Below are 17,844 nucleotides of genomic sequence, written 5' to 3'. Positions count from 1 at the left end.
TGGAAACAAAAGACACATAAACATGCGCCGAGGAGTTTTCAAGGATTCATGAACAGTGACAGTGACATTTGTAAAGAGATTTATTTTTACAACGAGTAAATCGTGGATTGATTAAATTATCTGCGTGCCTGCATGTGTTCATATATCGGTTTTCTACTACCAAAACTGAAAACTGTTGCAAGAGAGGGCGAGGACAGGGCATCCTACTTCGGTTTAAAGATGGTGTTTGAATGCACACTCACGAGGTAGTGGTGGTTGAATTTCAACATGTTGTTAATTTAAATATCACATGGATTTGAATGCAAATTCGAGCTAGTAAACACACATGATGTACATTTGAAAGAGAAGGGCTTGACATATAGGGATGATCCTGAAAACGGATGTTACTTGTAGCAACATAGAAAATAGGTTGGTAAATGTTTAATTTTTTGAAGCACCAACTTTTCTAGGCGCCTACTTCATCGGTGTCTCTGGACGCAATTTTGTTTCTGAGATCATTATTTTTTTCTATTCTTAACCTTCCTTCTTCTTTCTTCTTCTTTTCCATATCTGTTCCGCCATTCTAGCCGTTGATTGACCTTAGTCTGGGTATCTCTTCTCTTCGTTAATCTTGGGCTGCATGTTTTATATCTGCTTTAACGTCCTATTTATAATCTCTGTAGGAGGCATTAACTTTAAGTTACTACTAGCTACCCAGGGATCACTGATTGGTGGACAAATCTATATTTCCATCAAGCGATCTGGTATTTCATTTTGATTTGAGAGTTCAAATTCTCTCACCAGCTGATGTTTCTATGAACAAAGTTTGGTTTCATTCATAGTCATTAAAATCTTCCTTCCCTCAATTGCAGCACTCTATGCATCCATAGAATGGAATTTGAATTACCTCTGTTTCCCTTTTTCATTAAAGTTCTTGATTTAAATGCATCATATATTGTGTACGTCTAGGTAGGCATCCTGGGGCGTTTAAGGAGGTATCACTTACATGTTTTGTCCATAGATGAATTAGTCCTAAAAGTCTGGAAGCCACTGCAATAAAACAATGTTAAATCATTCTACGGGTTGTCATACAACCCTATATTGGTATTGTAATGCCAATTAACAATCAACAATTGTACGCAAAACTGGAAAGTAATTTGCAGCACTCATCACAGTCCAGAAAACGAACTATCCCGATATGTAAGCACGAATCAACCACATCTTTGTGAAATATGTGTCACGCGTATTTAGCACCTTCTATAACACCGGCTGTTTGAGGCCCTGAGCTGAGAACTGTTACAGTGTACCAGACTTTGTCTATTTGGCTCAAAGTCACTTAGCTTCGGTAAAGAGCACAACTCCGGAACACTAGATTAAAGAAACATAAAGAGACATGACAGCAATCATAACGGAAGTCATAAACAACAATGTCCATGGAAAACTCACATGAAAAGGTACAACCCCTCCGCTCAATGTCAAAATATACAAGGCCAAATTAGTTTAGCACCCCAAGTCCCATACTCCAAAAACATCTACATTTTTCCAAATTGAAACACACGTAATAGGTTTAAGTAATAAAACCCATTTTATAAAGGAAGTTTAAACAAGTACTACATTACACAGATAAAACAGGAAGGATAGACTAGAAAGAAAACAAACTGTGTCAGTAGATATATTGGGCACAGCAGTGCATAGAATCACTGAGGATGCAGTTAGGATGATCATTGAGCCCTCCCATCAACAGTGGTGCACTGTAGCTTCCATGCTTTCATGTAGCCTCTCATCTAAGATTGAAATCATTGGAAATATGACATGTATGAAGACATTAAAGATAATTTCACCTAAATTCTGGTCAAAACGCCACTATTCTATGAGTAATTTGAGATGACATCAACCAAAGGATGATAAGTCCCCACCCACCCATATGGCAAGTTGATCATCAGATACTCCATCTAGTACTGGAAGTATCCTGAGAGATGATGGGTTGTAATGTGTTTTCAGTGTATTGCATGGTGAGAGGGTGCGTGAAGGATAAGATGTAATGAAAGAAATCTAAAAGGGTTTTACATTGTGTTAATGCAGGCAACTTACTTGAGAGAAATTGTATTTGTGTCCTCATTTCCACAAGACCAAAACCAGGATGTTTAGTATGTCAGCCATGCATGTTGTAATAAGTGACATGTTTCAGCACCTTTCATAAATGTAGCCTTTTATTAGGATTGGTTTCCATTATCAAAAATTATACAGTGATGAAAAACTCCAATGATTTGGAATGTCTACACTGATCATAAGGAAAACATATGTAGGAATTAAAAAAATCATATTTGAGCACATCAGTGGTGCTTGGCTTATACAAAATTATCTTAATACCAATGTGGGGTCCATATAAGCAGGAATTAAAAGCTTACAGCAGCAGTCATGTCCTATACACATATATTTGACTTTAACTACGGTTGTCACTAAGAACCATTAACTAGTGGTAACATCTACATTTTGGTAAGTGGCAGTATCCAGTTCACATCAGCACGCTGGTGGAAATGGAACCTGGGCTCTAGTTTAAAAAAGATAAATGGCCTGATTTAGATTTCAGTGAGGGGTACCTCAGTTGCAACTGTGACAAATATCCTGTCCGCCGAAATATAAATACCATTGATTTCTATGGTAATTAGACTTCGGCAAATGGGATATCTGTCACCGTTGTGACGGGGTAAACCCTCTGCCGAGATCTAAATCAGGCCCAAAGTCTATTATAGATGACCATGTTACTGGAAAAGAGTACATGATGCTAATGATGCAAGTTGGTTACTAAATCAATATTTCATAAACTTTTATTGTGCTGGGGAGGGGTTACCAGTCAATTTAATGGCCAGTTAGACGGACATCCGCAGTGTTATAGAGCCAGGGCTATATTAAAGAGAAAGGTAAAAGGCATGTGGCTCTTATGTGAGAGGGAATAGCGATGGTGATCAATGCCTTTGCTGTATAGCAATGAAGATAAGTGCACCTTACAGTAATTACCAACCACTCTAATGTGTATCCCAGATAATGTCCGTGAGGCCTGGATTGCAATAATGGGGGGTTATATAGGATGCATGTTATCTGAGGTGGAGCGATGTCAGCTGTAGATGTGAAAATCGATCAAAGAGGAACTTAAAGAAGCAACATTAGGCCTGGTTTTCTACAAACTATGGTGTCACTGAACATGCTTAAGGAAGGTAACCTGAAGGTGTGTAGCTTTGACCGTGCAGTAGGCCTATAAACTATTTACAGATCAAAACAGTTTGTGAGGTTATTGGCCTGACTGTTGTGTGACTGGGATCACACAGAGAAGCTATGACTAGACAAAGTTTAATCATATCTTAATGACGCACCACTTGGTGTAGTACAGGACCTGAACGATACACAACACCACTAAAACTTAATCTGTAGTCTGGGCAGCCTTGGGGGTCCGTGATGTCAGCTCAGGGGGTCAGTGACTGCTTGGAAAATTAAATAATGTTAACATATTAATAAAGTGTATATAACAAAGCAGCAAATTTAAAATTGCAAATTTAAAATGTTTTTGTCAATTTAAAGGAATTTTAAAATGGTGAACTACAAATTAAGTTGGTGTCTTCAGATTGATGAATGATAGCAGTGCAAATGCTTCAAACAATATAGTATGGACAAAGCGTGGTCCTAATTTAATTCAGAAAAGATCTAACATTTCCATTAAAATTAAAATTTTGATTTTCTTTGTAATTGTGAATAAAATAAGTACATAGTAAATTGTAGGTGTTTGCGTGGCCTCCCACCAAACTGTTCTACCTATACAATGCATTGAGAGTTGTCCTGAGTTATGTGAGTCATGATTGTGGTGTGCAGTTTGGACCAATTCTCAAACAACCTTTAATAGAGAAATCACTGATCATTGCCTAGTCTGTGTTTTGGGACACAAGATCCTGTGGTTATGTTATATTAAGAAAATGTGAAGGATCTAAGATAGACCCTTTCTGTTTTTCAAATGATCTGAGCTAACTAAGCTTGTGTCTGTAAGTGTTTTTGAACCTTAAACAGCAAGAAAGAAAGAAGACAGACGTAAGCCCCAAGTTCAAAGTGGTTTGTAATGCCTGGAAGAGAATGTTATTGCCCAAATTTAGACTGGGCATTACTACATCTTATTTATGTTTTCTCGTGGCAAATATGGCTCTGCCTACATCTTCACCTGCACATGTGATGAGGTGTCCCCACAAAGTCTGTTCCATTTTGGTTTAAAAAAAAAAAAACTACAGTCAACTGACTAAAAACTTTTTATCGTCAGTTCTTAGCCGGGGCCCCGGATTCCAATAATGATTCAGTGGGCACACCCATAATCCAGTAAAGATTAAGTTGGGTTACACAGAAGTCAAAATGTTAAGAACCACCAGTATAGAAGACTTGATTCTTAATGTCAATTAGACATTTTGAACAATTTTTTAATGCAAAAACATTGTTCAATTATCGCTCAAGTTTTTAAAGATGCTCTGCTTACCGTAATAATACTTCAGCATCATTGTAACCTATGGGATGAACAGGAATCTTTGGGATACCAACACCCTCAGCTGCACCATATCTGTAGGTATACTCTGCAAAAAGACCAAAGCAGGAATTCCTTACTGAGGATGCATTTTCTTGGACAGTCTTAAGTAAAACAAATAGTTAAAAGTTTCTGTCCCATGTAGGAAGGCATGGAACACAGTATTCTGAAACGGACAAGTCTCATTCATGTTTCCAAGTAAGAAAAAAGATTACTGGCATCTCTGAACAAAACGGTTTGTGAAGGTACATTTAAACTGCATTCAACTCAAAGTGAACACACATTCATTGATATTCAGTGGCATACCCATAACCAACACTACTAGGCTTGACTTAACAGAAGTCTGCATGGGCCCTTACCCATGAATCTCATCCACCCATCGAATTGTTCCTTCAGATCACATAAAGGTAGGGATCTGCGTACACAGCCCTTAGATGCTAATCTTCAATAAATTCACCTGCTAACAATAAGTACAATTTATGCCAAACCCATCTTGCCCTGAACAACACAAACCAGAGTTTGCATCATGAGCCTATGACATGTCATAGAACAGGCATGTACTAGTATTAAAGAGCTTGTAACGCCTGGTGAGCGTACACGGTTACAGCACAGATCGCCAACAGACCAGTGGGTGCCTCTCCTGTAAGCTGCATTGCATGTCTTTACTTTCTCTCTGGTTAATAAGGTGTTTTATTAGTACCAATCTTAGCAGTGATATGTGACTATCGTTCAGTATAAACAATTTGGTGAAAATTAGTCAACGGAGGACATGGTTATGAAGGGAGTTCCCAAATCCAGTGGTTTCCCAAATAATGTCATAGAAAGCGTACAGTGCAATAAACTCAAAAATATGCCACACTTTGGACACAGTGCTTGCCTACGTTCAGTGACTTTTCTTGTTTTTTAGTAGTTTGTTTCAGTTGTTTTTTATTTATTCAGCCAAACATTAGTATCCATTGTGTGTGAAACTGTATTGCATCTAGAACTCACAAACAACAAATAACTGCTCACGAAGAAAATATTGGAAGGTTACTACACCACTCAAAGTTTCCGCATAGTGGGAGGAAACAATAAACAAACAGCACAGGTAGAGAGCAGATGCTGTATAACACATAGGTGTGCAGGCTGCGAGCCCACCAACCCATGCAGGGCTCACCCTGGTTTACAATGAAGACAGGGGATTCACAGCCACATCTCTGACTTGGTCAGCACAATACAAAGAAAACGTACTGCTTACTGCTTTGCAAAGCGGCCATGTGGTGAAGGGGGCAAGAACTAACCCCAACATCTTTGAAATGCATCACCTTTTATCCAAACCCCAGCCGTGCTGAAGGGGATGTTTATTTCTGTTTACCCTTTAGCCTTTTTGTCCCACAGCCTAGGCCACGGGCCAGAAGATGGGTTTTATTTGTCCTCCCCACAATTCCATCAACTTTGCCTAAGTGCACCCAGTACTGATTATTATTAATTTATCTTCTGTAGCGCATGGCTACCCCCAGAGCTTTCTCAGAGCTTTTGGAGGACAGGTAGAGCAGTAGAAGAGGAGATCTAAAAGAACCAAGTCTTCAGTTCCTTCCGAAAGGCACATAGAGGGGCACACTGCCTCTCTATATGCCTCAGGACGGGAGTCCTTGATGCGCTGGCATCAAACCCTCACCTACAAAAAGGCAGGGTGTGCTTTTTAGTTCTGTTTCCACACTGTGTCTTGCCCAATGCTGAGTAAAGTGTGGGTGACGCAGACACAGGACATCTGAGGGCTCCCGGTACCTAGTTCACATTGGTTCCCAGTTCTTTATGGATCACACTGTTTTGTATGGCAAACTGCACTACAGCAGCTGGCAGTAGCTCTTATAATGCCTTAGATGGCACTATATTATTTTAGCAAGGGCTGCAAATACGCCACTTGCCAAGGTGGAGGAGTTGACTAAACAAAGCCTGCACAAACCTAACAGTGACAAATATAACCCTTCTTGCCCTGTGAAATGGGGGCATGAGGACATTACATACCCCGTCAAATTGAGCAACATGGGGTCTTGGCAAGTGTTATGTCAGAGCCCACACAGTCAAATTCATGTTGGTTTTAATCTCTTCTGGTGTTGTCTTGCCACAGGAATATTTATACCACTAACTCTAATTGGTACACCTGTTCTGGAAGCATTTATCACCCATTTGCTCTACCACATCTATGATAGGAAGCAAATATAACAGGTCGACCATTGACATCAGTTACCTCTTCAGGGAGTTAACTGGGATTCATCAATGTCTTTGCAATAAGTCATTGATACAGACTTAGGTTCAGACCCCAAACAAAAGAACCAATGCCATGCAACAATTCAACAACTCAATAAACTAGAGTGGGAGTAAAGTTCAGGAAAGAAAAGGTCCAAGAAACAATGCTGGACTAGTAAGGAAGACCATGAGGAGAATGGTGCCAAGGCTGAACTGGAGTCAGTAAAAAATGAAGAAAAAAAAGATCAGATGGCCAGGGCAAGTTCAGGCCAGGAAAAAAAATGGAATTCCATCATCATTAATCTTCATACTAGTTCATCATTGTTTAGTGTATGTAAAGCTTCCATCACATTTAAATTTGCAATGGCTTGTGTGCAATTTCATTTCTCTGTGATTGTAGACTCCATTAATGTCACTCCTTTTATTCCCATTGGCCCCTCTCTACAGCTGTATTTAATTTATAGCATCAAGTGTAATTATTTTGGCTACAAACCACCTCCATTTCTCCACGAGTAACTTCATAGTAGACTTTGTTCCACCTCGAGAGTTCCGCTACTGATATCCTGAATGACATTTGAAGGATGTTGGACCAGCTCAGTGCTCTACTACTTCCCTTTGTCCTAGTGATGACTCTACGATTTGCCCTGGATTCGAAACGCTGTTGACATTTAGGACTATAAAGATGTCCTTAGTGAATTTATTTCAAAGAAAGCATAAGGAGTGGAATCCTTCGAACCTGACTTTGTAAAACCATGGTCGGTAAATCCTTGTTTGTCTGTCACAGGTTTGCTATTTTGATCACAATTCTGTACTATCATATTTTTGTGTTATCACCAGCACTGCGTGTTCACCATGACTTTTGATCACTGTTAAGTTATTGCAGCACATGGCTCCTTTTCAGTCAGTTTTTCAAATATAAACCCAATATTTTGTACTTACATCTAGTTGTATGGTGTCATTAGAATTAGAATAACGTTACTCACATTTAGTGTATTGGGATTGTTTCTACATCTATTCCTGATGGTATGAAACGTTCTATGTTAAACGATACCTAGTTGGACCTTGTTGTTTTACTTACTTTATATACCCTTGTCTAACTCTGGTCTATAGGTTTGCTCTGTCGTACAGACAGAGATATACAGGTAGACCCAGACCTTGACATAGGAAAACACAAACACTAGGGTAGGCAGACATTGATCTAGACATTGAGAATTGGGGAGACTGAAACAGGAGGGCACCAATACCCTACCCACAGCTGTCCAACACATCAAATTCACATAATAAACGTATATCCTGCACACTGCCACGTGTTTGGCACCCACCCATAACTATCCTGTGACCAAAGCCCCAAATCTACTATCTTATGCCATACTCACACTGTGGTACATTTTAAAAGACACTTTTTTAACTTAGCATTTCTTTTCTGTTTATAACCTTTTACAAGGCTTTTCATTTGTGTGACAATGTACAGAAAAATCACTGTGCATGTTGCTTGTTTCTAGTAAGAATTGATGCCATTTAGTCTGTTCATTCCATCCACCCTGCGCACATAGAGCGCATTACTCTAAATATTCTCATTGTCAGTGGAGACAGCTCAGCCCTTACAGACAAATCATGTTGTCAAGTCTGCATCTTTCACACAGTGTGGCATGCATGGTATTTGTGTAATATGAATTGCCTCTGCGCCATATGCAGGCAGAGGAGCACTTCCACTGGGATTGTCCTGGAATCTGGCACGCAGTGCCCAAGACGCAGCTTAGCTGACTCTGGTGTTGTTCCTGAATCTCACCTCTACCCTCCACAGGACTAATAGCCTGCACTACATAAGACCAGCTTCCTCGTTTCCTGGTACATATTACTCAGGTATGGGGGGCTTGGGTTGTCCCAAAAGATCCGGCACTGCCATTATAGTCTCAGTAGTATAGGTAGTTACAGATTGGAGTTTACCATCTTTGTTAAGCTTTTTACCATGCTTTGTCTTCTTTGCCTAATGATCGCAGCTCATGTTTTTATGCAAGAATAACACTTTTGCAACAAATGCTCTAAAAGACATTTTCACATCTTTCGTGTCTCATCTTAGGTATGCTGAGTGACAAAGAAAGAGTAGATCTGTTTCCACAATGTCCTTGGAAATCTGAGTAGTCATTTTTGAGGTTGCAAAACACATTTGGTACCCTGGGGCATTTGGCGGTTCAGAGGGGGCACTGTGAGCTAGCTAGGAACTGTGTCAAAATTCCCTGATGGTATATGCAGACTGAGTTCCTATACTCTGACATTTATGTTGTCCAGATACATAATCCTACCTAATTTGTAGGAACCATATAACATGGCGCCACCAACAATCTAGGTCCGGTCTTTTTTTAATGGGTCTCCTAAATAGTTCTTAAGTACCCAAGTGTTCCCTCCTTACCTTTATATGGAGAAGTCCTTGGAAACAGGGAATAATCCTCCTCAGCTTAATAGGGAACACCTATTTTAGTTTGTAGGTTGTTCAAGCTTGAACCTTTAAAGGATTACCCCCACTATAGTATTCCCTCTGTGAATCCTATTCTTAATATGGCAAATGCAGTTAACATTCCTGTTAATTGCAGACATGCTCTTACAGCGTATTTGGCAAACAGAGACTCCCTTTAATGGGAAGTTAAATCTCCTTTGTGACAGAGCCACAAAGCAAATAAATGCAATGTTTTTTATTCATGGGATGATTTTCCTGCAGTAGTGCAAACACACAAACATTTCATACATACAATGAGATGGCAACACCTAATGAAAACGACCTAACGAACAATTAGAAATACCATCAACATTTCAGGAACAATAAAATTGGTTCCAAAGTGCCCTTCCTCATGCATTACAAGCCTGGATCACCTCAGTAATGATGGAGCGACCTAGCCAGTCCTGGCTGATTATACACCACATCCCAATATGACAGCATTAAATGCTAATGAACTTTGTCCTTCATACAACAATCTAGTAAGATTATATAAATGTCTGACTCAGTTTGTTACACAAATGATAACAGCTCAAGGCCTTTGGTGAGAGTTGCCAGCCATAACACCTAAAAAAAATCCCACCATTAAGGAGCCACTCTTCATATGTGGAAAAAGGAAGATCGCCAGCCCTAAATGACCCTAATACACTACTGAAGGAATTCTCAAAATCACCCGACCCAACCCAAATGACCCAACTGTGCTATACTCTACAATTTTGCATCACCTTAGAGAAACCCATAACTGCATGCCAAATGATCCACACATCCTGGTGCTGGGTAATTTATCAACAGTCATGGCCCTACAGGAACTAGCAGAGCATAGCACAAAAATACTGAGCATACAACCAAATATCCACATATACACCTGTTTTGGGGACTGTCTTGGGGCTAGTGTGAGGCACAACCTGCCAAGCTCATTGTTGGGTTATTTTATTACAACATTCCCAAACACATGTACACATGTAGGAGATGTACAGTCAATACTTGCTGTAAAAATATTAGACATTGCACTTTATTAATTCTCACATACCATACCTCAAGTGCAAGAGTTAAATCATACTCAAAGTGCTCATTCTCTCTCCTCTAAACATAATCACTAAGGCACATTTCCACCCCAACCTAGAAGCACCACACCAACACTTGGGTCAGGAAGTGGAGGATCAGCTAAGTCACAGACTACAGAGCAGAGTCCAGGTGTTTAACTGGGGTCATGTTAAGCCTGTTCCTTTGGAAGTAAATGGAACAACAGTAAACCAAAAGTAAGGGAACTACAGGTAGCATTGTGACAAAAGTCTGTGATAGGTTGGGCTGTCTATTATGGTTTCTACGAGTATAAAAGACAATCGCTCCTGTGGGCCCTAGTTTCAGAATCCAAGTACATATCTGTAAGATGATTTTGCAAGACCAGCCCCAGAGAACAAATGAAGAGTGGAGTACAACGACATTTAAAGACAAAGATATCCCTTCAAGTTCAAATCTAAAGCTGGAGAGTACTCAAAAGGATTACAATGTGTAATTGTAAAATAGTTATACTATGAGAACATGTAAAAGAGGTAGCAAAATAGGAAGGCTTTTTATTTCAAAACATTCGAACTCTGACAGAGTGCAGTGACATCAGGGTGAATCAAGGGTACATTTCACAAGACAACCATGTGCGATTACCACCCTTTATGTCTATTTAACATCGACTGTATGGTTACTATTGCAAACATGCACTGAATATTTACATTTGGCAAACACAATGCATTAACAGTGCCTTGTGCTTGCAAGTTGGAAAGCATTACTGCACGCCAAATTAACTCAATATACAAAGCAAAGAATTTGAACAAACGTGTATTACATGATGTGTGTAAATGAGACACTGAACATTTGTGATAAAGTAACTTTTTGACAATAAATAATTTTTAACGGTCAGGAAAAGGTGCATACAACTAACCAAGCACTACTTGGGAGTGCAACTGCTTTTGAAGAGAAATGATCATAGCATAGAAAAGATGTGTTAGCTATGGGTAATTAAAATGTTGAGCTATGGAAAGAGATGTCACAGCCTTTTGGTGACCTGCAATTTACTAGGATTTCACTAGGTGAAAACAACCTTACCTACAGATTCTGCAAGGAATTCTACCCTCACCCTCGGCAGCTTGACTCAGGCAGAAAAGATTCCCCTAGAGAGATTGCATGTGCTACACCCAAATGTTAAACACAATACACAGAGCTTGAGAACTTCATGAGCTCCAGACTTTTAAGTGCCCATTTTCAGTCACAACAAAAAGATCACCTAATTGGAACAAAACGCTTGCAACCTCACATTGAGCTGCTGCAGTTTTTGTGTTTGATCTGTTTTCGCTTTTGATTACTCTGCAAGTTGACAGGTCATACCACAGAAGCAATGAATTAGTAAAAAAAAAACTCCTTGCCTCAATTGGGGTAGGACTAGCCGCTTCATTTGGGTGTGCTCAACAAAACATCAGGGCTTCCAGAGGGAATACAGTTTGACCCTCTCAAGTTAATGTAACTTCTAGAACTATAGAATGTGCAAGAAAGAAAACACCATCACTGTGCATTCTATAGATCTCTTATTAACTCAGGGCTCATAACTCACAACACAGAGGAGACCACACAAAGAAAATTGTGTTTTTTTTCTTTGGTTTAATTGAAGCAACACCGTTTTGTATTATCTTTGGCTAAATCTGGCTTTTCAGATACAATTTTCATATAAAATGGAAAACTAAAAAAGACACAGAGGTAACCTTCCAGTCTCTCTATTCCATTAACACTTGCCTTTAATCCTCTGGATAGTCATCTCCATAGCGATAAAGGTCAAGGCACTGAACTTGCAATAGCCCTATGCAAGGTTTCCTGCTATGTCTGATGAACAATGAATAGGAGGCAAAAAACCAGCAACCTGGGCGTGACAAAGAATAGCAAATATATATTTTGTGGGGCTGAAGGTGTATGTTGTAGACAGATAATTTTATCATTAGACAATTTATGTTTTATAAGATCTTTGTATATACAGTCACAGCATGAATGCTGATAAAAAATAAAATTATAACTTTAAACATATTCATTTTCAGCAGTAGCCTCAAAACCCTATTGTTATATTAATCTTTGTCTTACAAGTGAGGGTAGAGGCTAATCAATCTTTCATGTTGGGCACCTTACCCTTAGCATTCATTAGGTCTTAGGGGACAGACCACTAGGATTTAAAAACAAACTTGATTAAGGTGCTCAGTTTTGTGCAATAAAGTGCAAAGCGTGGTTACAGCGAAGGCTCTGGGGTGGTATGCCCCCATAAGGGATTCAAAACCTGCCCTGTAGCACCATATTTTGCTTAACCGCAAATTCTTCCTTGAGTGAGTTAAATGGGTTAAAGTGCATAGTTGACCCCCTAATGTATATTGGACTTAGGGCTAATGAGGGGAGAAAGTACAAGAGAGCAAGTTAAAGTTGAAGACTATGACCCTCTGGAGAGCGAGTTGGTTAGATAATCTGGTGATCTTGATCTGGGTGCTAGTGTGTCCTCCTGCTTCTGGTCGTAGTGGGGTTTTGGTGCGCTTGTCCCAAGCAGTGAACCTGTAACAATTGCAGAAGTAAAAGACTAATATATTGGACAGCAGTTTGAGTGGAGAGTTTGTCCTCATGGTCATTTTAGCAAGTACTCTCTTGTAGGAAAAAGTACTTGCAGTGCTTGGACTCTAAATTCTGTTCAAGTTTAAGAAATATTATGAGTTATTGGTGACTAATTATGGCCACACCACTGACCATGGTGGAAAGTATGACTTAATTGCACTCAGGTAATAATTTCAGACTGTCAGTCCATTGACCTTTGAGCAGTAACAAAAGCTTATTATGGATTAACTGGTGCTGGTCTTACCAGCAGAGACATTTTAGGGGGCCTATATTTATTGAGTCTTAGGATCATTCTGATCGAGTGCCTTCTTTAGTGCCCCTTCAACACCCTGAAGATATTTCAGAGTCGAAGAGATAAGTAGTGGCTCAGCTAAATTGATGCAGATCATTAATACTTGTCTTCAGGAGTGTAACCCGAGCTTGCTCCAGAGAGGGCAAAGCCAACAGCAGTCAAGGCTAAGGGCCGTTTTGCAGAGGCACATGACATGAATTATGTTTTTCTCTAAGTGGCCACACAGCCTACAACCTCCTTTAGCTTTAATCTTCACCAAGGGGTAGCATGTGTGTTTGAGGGAAAGTTCTGACCTGATTTCACACAATCACCTATTTTCAAAACTGGAGAATTATCCCATTCACAGGTTATCTATGGATTTGCTTTATTTTGTCATCTCCCCTCCCCCCACCCCACACACACATAAAATAAGTTACCATGAATATCCAGACCACACTAGTTGTCTTGGACTGGCCAGCACCAAGCATGAATGACATACAGTTTGGCACACCCCAAGAAGCTTTGTATATGCCCTTATTCCAGGCTTTAACTTTCATTGTGATGCTGATCACCTAAAGAAAGGAGCCATGCACATTAGGTCACGAGAAGGTGATGGGCACTGACTCTTTATAAAACAAAGAATCACCACCGCACAAATCCTAGCCCATTCATGTATAAACAGGAGGTATTCATTCACTAAAACATCACTGGACAATCACATCCTTTGGCATACTGTAGTATTCTTATGTAGAAAAACAAGTCATAGAATGTGTGTGGAATGTTCTGTGCATTATCCATCAAATTCAAACACATTGTGATGTTACCTGTTAGGATTTGAAAAGATTGACAGTGGTTTCTTGGAATACTTAGGAGGGTCCCTTTTTGCTCCAGAACCTCTGAATGAAATAAACTTACATTTATCAACCTCCTGCCTTCAGTGAATTACTACATTTTTGTGGTGACGATCCTGCTACACAGTCGAACCCAGCGTTCAAATGTCTCCTCTGCTGTTTTCTTTGATCCTGATTTTCCTTCCTCTAATGAAGAGCGTGAGCACTGTTTGCAACAGGATTCTAGGCCGCTCTCCTGTTTCATGTTTGGAGCAGCTCTTTTGGTTTGTACGGCTTGGAGTAGCTTGAGAAAGTGAGAGGCACTTCTGCTCTGCCCAGCATTGGTGACAGTTCCTGTGTAAAGTTTATGTTTGTTAATAGTCTAATTGTCCTGGCTGCCATCTTGGGAGTATGCTGTCGACATGTTTCACATACACGACTTCCAGCTGCCATTTTGGGTGAGCTCTTGCGATGGTGCTTGTCATGTTTATTCTTCCAGTGATGTGCACACCGAATGCATTCTTTGTTTAGCATCAGTTGACGTTTCATCTATCTCGTTCAGCAGCCTTATCAGAAGTATTTTTGGACGTTTCCTGATTTAGTTGGTTTTGTCCACCCTTTGGGCAATTATATTTTGACCCACGCACATGATCTGCACGTAATCTCTTTTCTATCTGTGTTCTATTATGCACTGTCCTGAGGAGCCATCAGTTCAAGTACATTGTCAGTGAGCTGCACACCAAAAGTTTCAGATACTTTTACGGTGATGTCCACAACTACGGACTATTGCACATACCTGTTCTATGTCATTTAAGTGCTTAACAGTGATGTACACACCTTAAAAGAGCATTCTATTCAGTGAACTGCAGTCAGTATTATACTATTCGTGAGGTATATCAGAAGTATTTAGCTTTATTATTTGTTGTGAGTTTTCTTTCACAGTTTAGCATAAATTCCAGTTAACAATTGTATATATCTTTAGATGTACTTACGTTGTGTAGTGCATTTTATGAACAGGTTAATTTTATACAAAAGTTTTTATTGTTTTCCTATTCATTTTGTCTTGCAGTTTTCATGTGCACCATGCAAGCTGTCACACCCCGCCATCATTTTTAGACATGCCAGGTGAACCTTCTGTTAGATGAGGAATTTGGTTTCATGCCTTTGAAACTTATTTGGGAGCAATACAAGCCTTCAGGTTTGGGTCTGAGTGAAAATAAAGTTTACTTCTCCATTCTTTAGGATGTGAAGGTAGGTCCATTTTTAAACATCTTCCGGATGTACCACATGAAGAGGGAAAGAATTTAGATGAATGCCTAGAAGCTGAGCGAAAACTCAAGAACAGATTTGACAAACAGCCTAGTTTGATGGTGTTAAGACACAAGTTTTTTAAAAGGAAACAGAATGAGGGAGAAGATGTGTAAGGTTATATTTCAGTTTTACGCAGGTTGATATCTGATTGTCAATTTGATACATTCATTGACCAGCTAATCTGAGATCAGTTTCGGTGTCATTGTAGAGACAAGCAGATATAACAAAAATTGGTGGTTATGGGCAATCCCTCCTTAGAAGAAATCATCGAAATTGTCAAGAGCACTGAGATTTCACAAATTTCTGTGAAAGAATTAGAAGACAAGACAGTTGAAACGATAAATGTAGTTGGTGGGGAGAAAGTTATGCAAAATAAAAATCCTGGCTCAATGAAGCAGGTTAAAGGGGAGAACTCTGCTCCTGGCAATTCCAACATGTGTTTTCCATTGTGGTTATTCTCCACATACTAAAGGGGGTAAATGTCCTGCAGCCAAAGTAACTTACAATTATTGCAAAAAAGTTGAACATTTTGTTAAAGTGTGTTTAAAAAGAAAACTTATTAAAAAATTTGTGGCATATGTGATTGAGTCTGAAGAGGAGTCTGATACAGATATTGTATCTGTATTTGCAGAACAGCATGTTTGTTTTCAAGGGAATAATGACTATCAAAATCGACAGACCTATTGCAGATGATCCCGCTATGTGTGTTGACCCCATCGTTGAAATTGGTATTTGAAACTATTGGTAGATTTGGGAGATAGGATCACCATGATCACCATCGTCAATTCACAGACACTTGTGATAATATACCTATGCTACCACCTGATCGTTCTCCGTCTCATACGAAGGGCACAGAATAGAACTGATGGGCTATGATGAAGAAGTTTTGGAATTCAAAGGGAAAAGATCAAAAGTATGATCTATGTAGCAGTAAAGGACTGCAACATTTTGGGATGGTTCCATCGAGGGTGATTTAGAATGATTTTGACACCAGAGTAAAGGTACAACTCCTTAGGGTTTTGACTGCAATGATGTGAGTTAAGACTGGAAAAGAAAATTCCCTACTGTGTTTAGTAAGAACTTAGGGAAAATCTGTAGTTTCAAACATAAAATCAAAATCAAGGAAAATGCAATTCCTTTAAAACATAAACTGACGATTGTACCTTTTAGTCTTAGGGAAGACCTTGAGAAATAACAAAAATGTTTCTGTGAGAAAGGTATTATTGAGCCTACTGAATGCTCCCTGTGGCTTTCTCCGTTGGTGGTGGCACTCAAAAGGTTTGGACAGTTACGTGTATGTGTTGACCTCAGGTCATTAAATAAAGAAATTTGGCTAGACATGCGTCCATTGTCCCAGAATACCAATTTATGTGCATGTACTAAGGGAGCTCAAGTATTTTCTAAACTAGATTTAGCCGCTGCATATCATCAGATAGAACTTCACCCTGATTTGGGTCATTTGACTGCTTTTGTTTTGCCTATTGGCACTTCTCAATATTGTTGCATGATTTTTGGCTTGGCCTTTGTGGCCTCTGTGTTTCAAAGACTGATGTACAACTTACTCAGAGAGGAGGAGGGTGTTCTTGTTTTTCAAGATGATGTAATGATATTTGAAGAAGATGTCAAATCTCATGAAGTTATTCTCCAAAGGATATTGGAAATTTTTGAGAAACATGAAGTTTTTTTAAAACAGAGAAATGCTAATTGTTGTGCAATGAGGTAGAAAATACTTAAGGCATGATCTCAGAGGAAGGTATTAAACCTAGATCTGGTTTAGTGAATGCTATTGTTACCACTCCAGCCCCTACTGACAAAACAGGAGTTTAATTATTTTTGGGGTTATGAGAGTATTACTCTCAGTTTGTCTCTGACTTTGCAACCAAAGTGTGTCCCTTGAGCAATTTGTTAAAAAAGGGGGCAACGTTTATGTGGTGTGATGAATGTGTTTCAGCATTTGATGAAATTAAGTGCTTATTGAGTCAGAGCAAGGCTCTCAAACTGTTTGATCCATGCCTTACATGCTGTATCATGATTGATGCCAGCCGAGTGGGGTTGGATGCAACTCTTGTTCAGAAGGATGGAAAGTGCAAGAACACTATAACTTTTGTGTCCAGAGTGTTGACAGAATCTGAATTACAATATTTAGTTGTGTAAAAGGAATAAGGGCCATTGAGAAGTTTTGCCTTTATGTGTGGGGCAGATATTTTGTGTTACAAACTGTTCATAAGCCTTTAGTTAGTATTCTGAGTAGTGGAGCAAATAGGTGTTGCACACCAGGGATTTTGAGAATGGTCACTAAATTGTTACAGTACGAATTTGATGTATGTCATATTTCTGGAGGAAGGAATGGTAGAACTGACTTTCTTTCTCGTATTCCTCAAACTAAAGGTGACGACAGTGAGATGAAATTCTCAGTTCATATAAATGAGGATTTTAAAGATTGTTTGGTAGCATCTTAGGAAATAAGAGTCAAAAATGTGTTCTGAAAGTGAGTGGATAGATGTCATGAAGAGCATCTGAGTTTTGCAAAAAGTGAGTGAACCTG

The 17,844-nt window shown here is 39.3% G+C and overlaps 1 protein-coding gene across 2 annotated transcripts in view; it reads right to left on the bottom strand.

Annotated features, from left to right (window-relative positions):
- The window catches only part of LOC138249850 (glutamate carboxypeptidase 2-like), a 477,831-nt gene that overhangs the window by 256,677 nt on the left and 203,310 nt on the right, over window positions 1-17,844 (bottom strand). For both annotated transcript variants that reach the window (XM_069204011.1, XM_069204012.1), the window contains exon 7: window positions 4,490-4,583. In XM_069204011.1, the coding sequence (XP_069060112.1) occupies window positions 4,490-4,583 (94 nt within the window). The remainder of the gene's footprint in view (window positions 1-4,489; window positions 4,584-17,844) is intronic.

Source organism: Pleurodeles waltl, chromosome 8, assembly GCF_031143425.1.
Source record: "Pleurodeles waltl isolate 20211129_DDA chromosome 8, aPleWal1.hap1.20221129, whole genome shotgun sequence".
Taxonomy (NCBI): Eukaryota; Metazoa; Chordata; class Amphibia; order Caudata; family Salamandridae; genus Pleurodeles; species Pleurodeles waltl.
The sequence above is the reverse complement of the archived record's forward strand: the minus strand, read 5'-3'. Positions and strand labels throughout refer to the sequence as shown.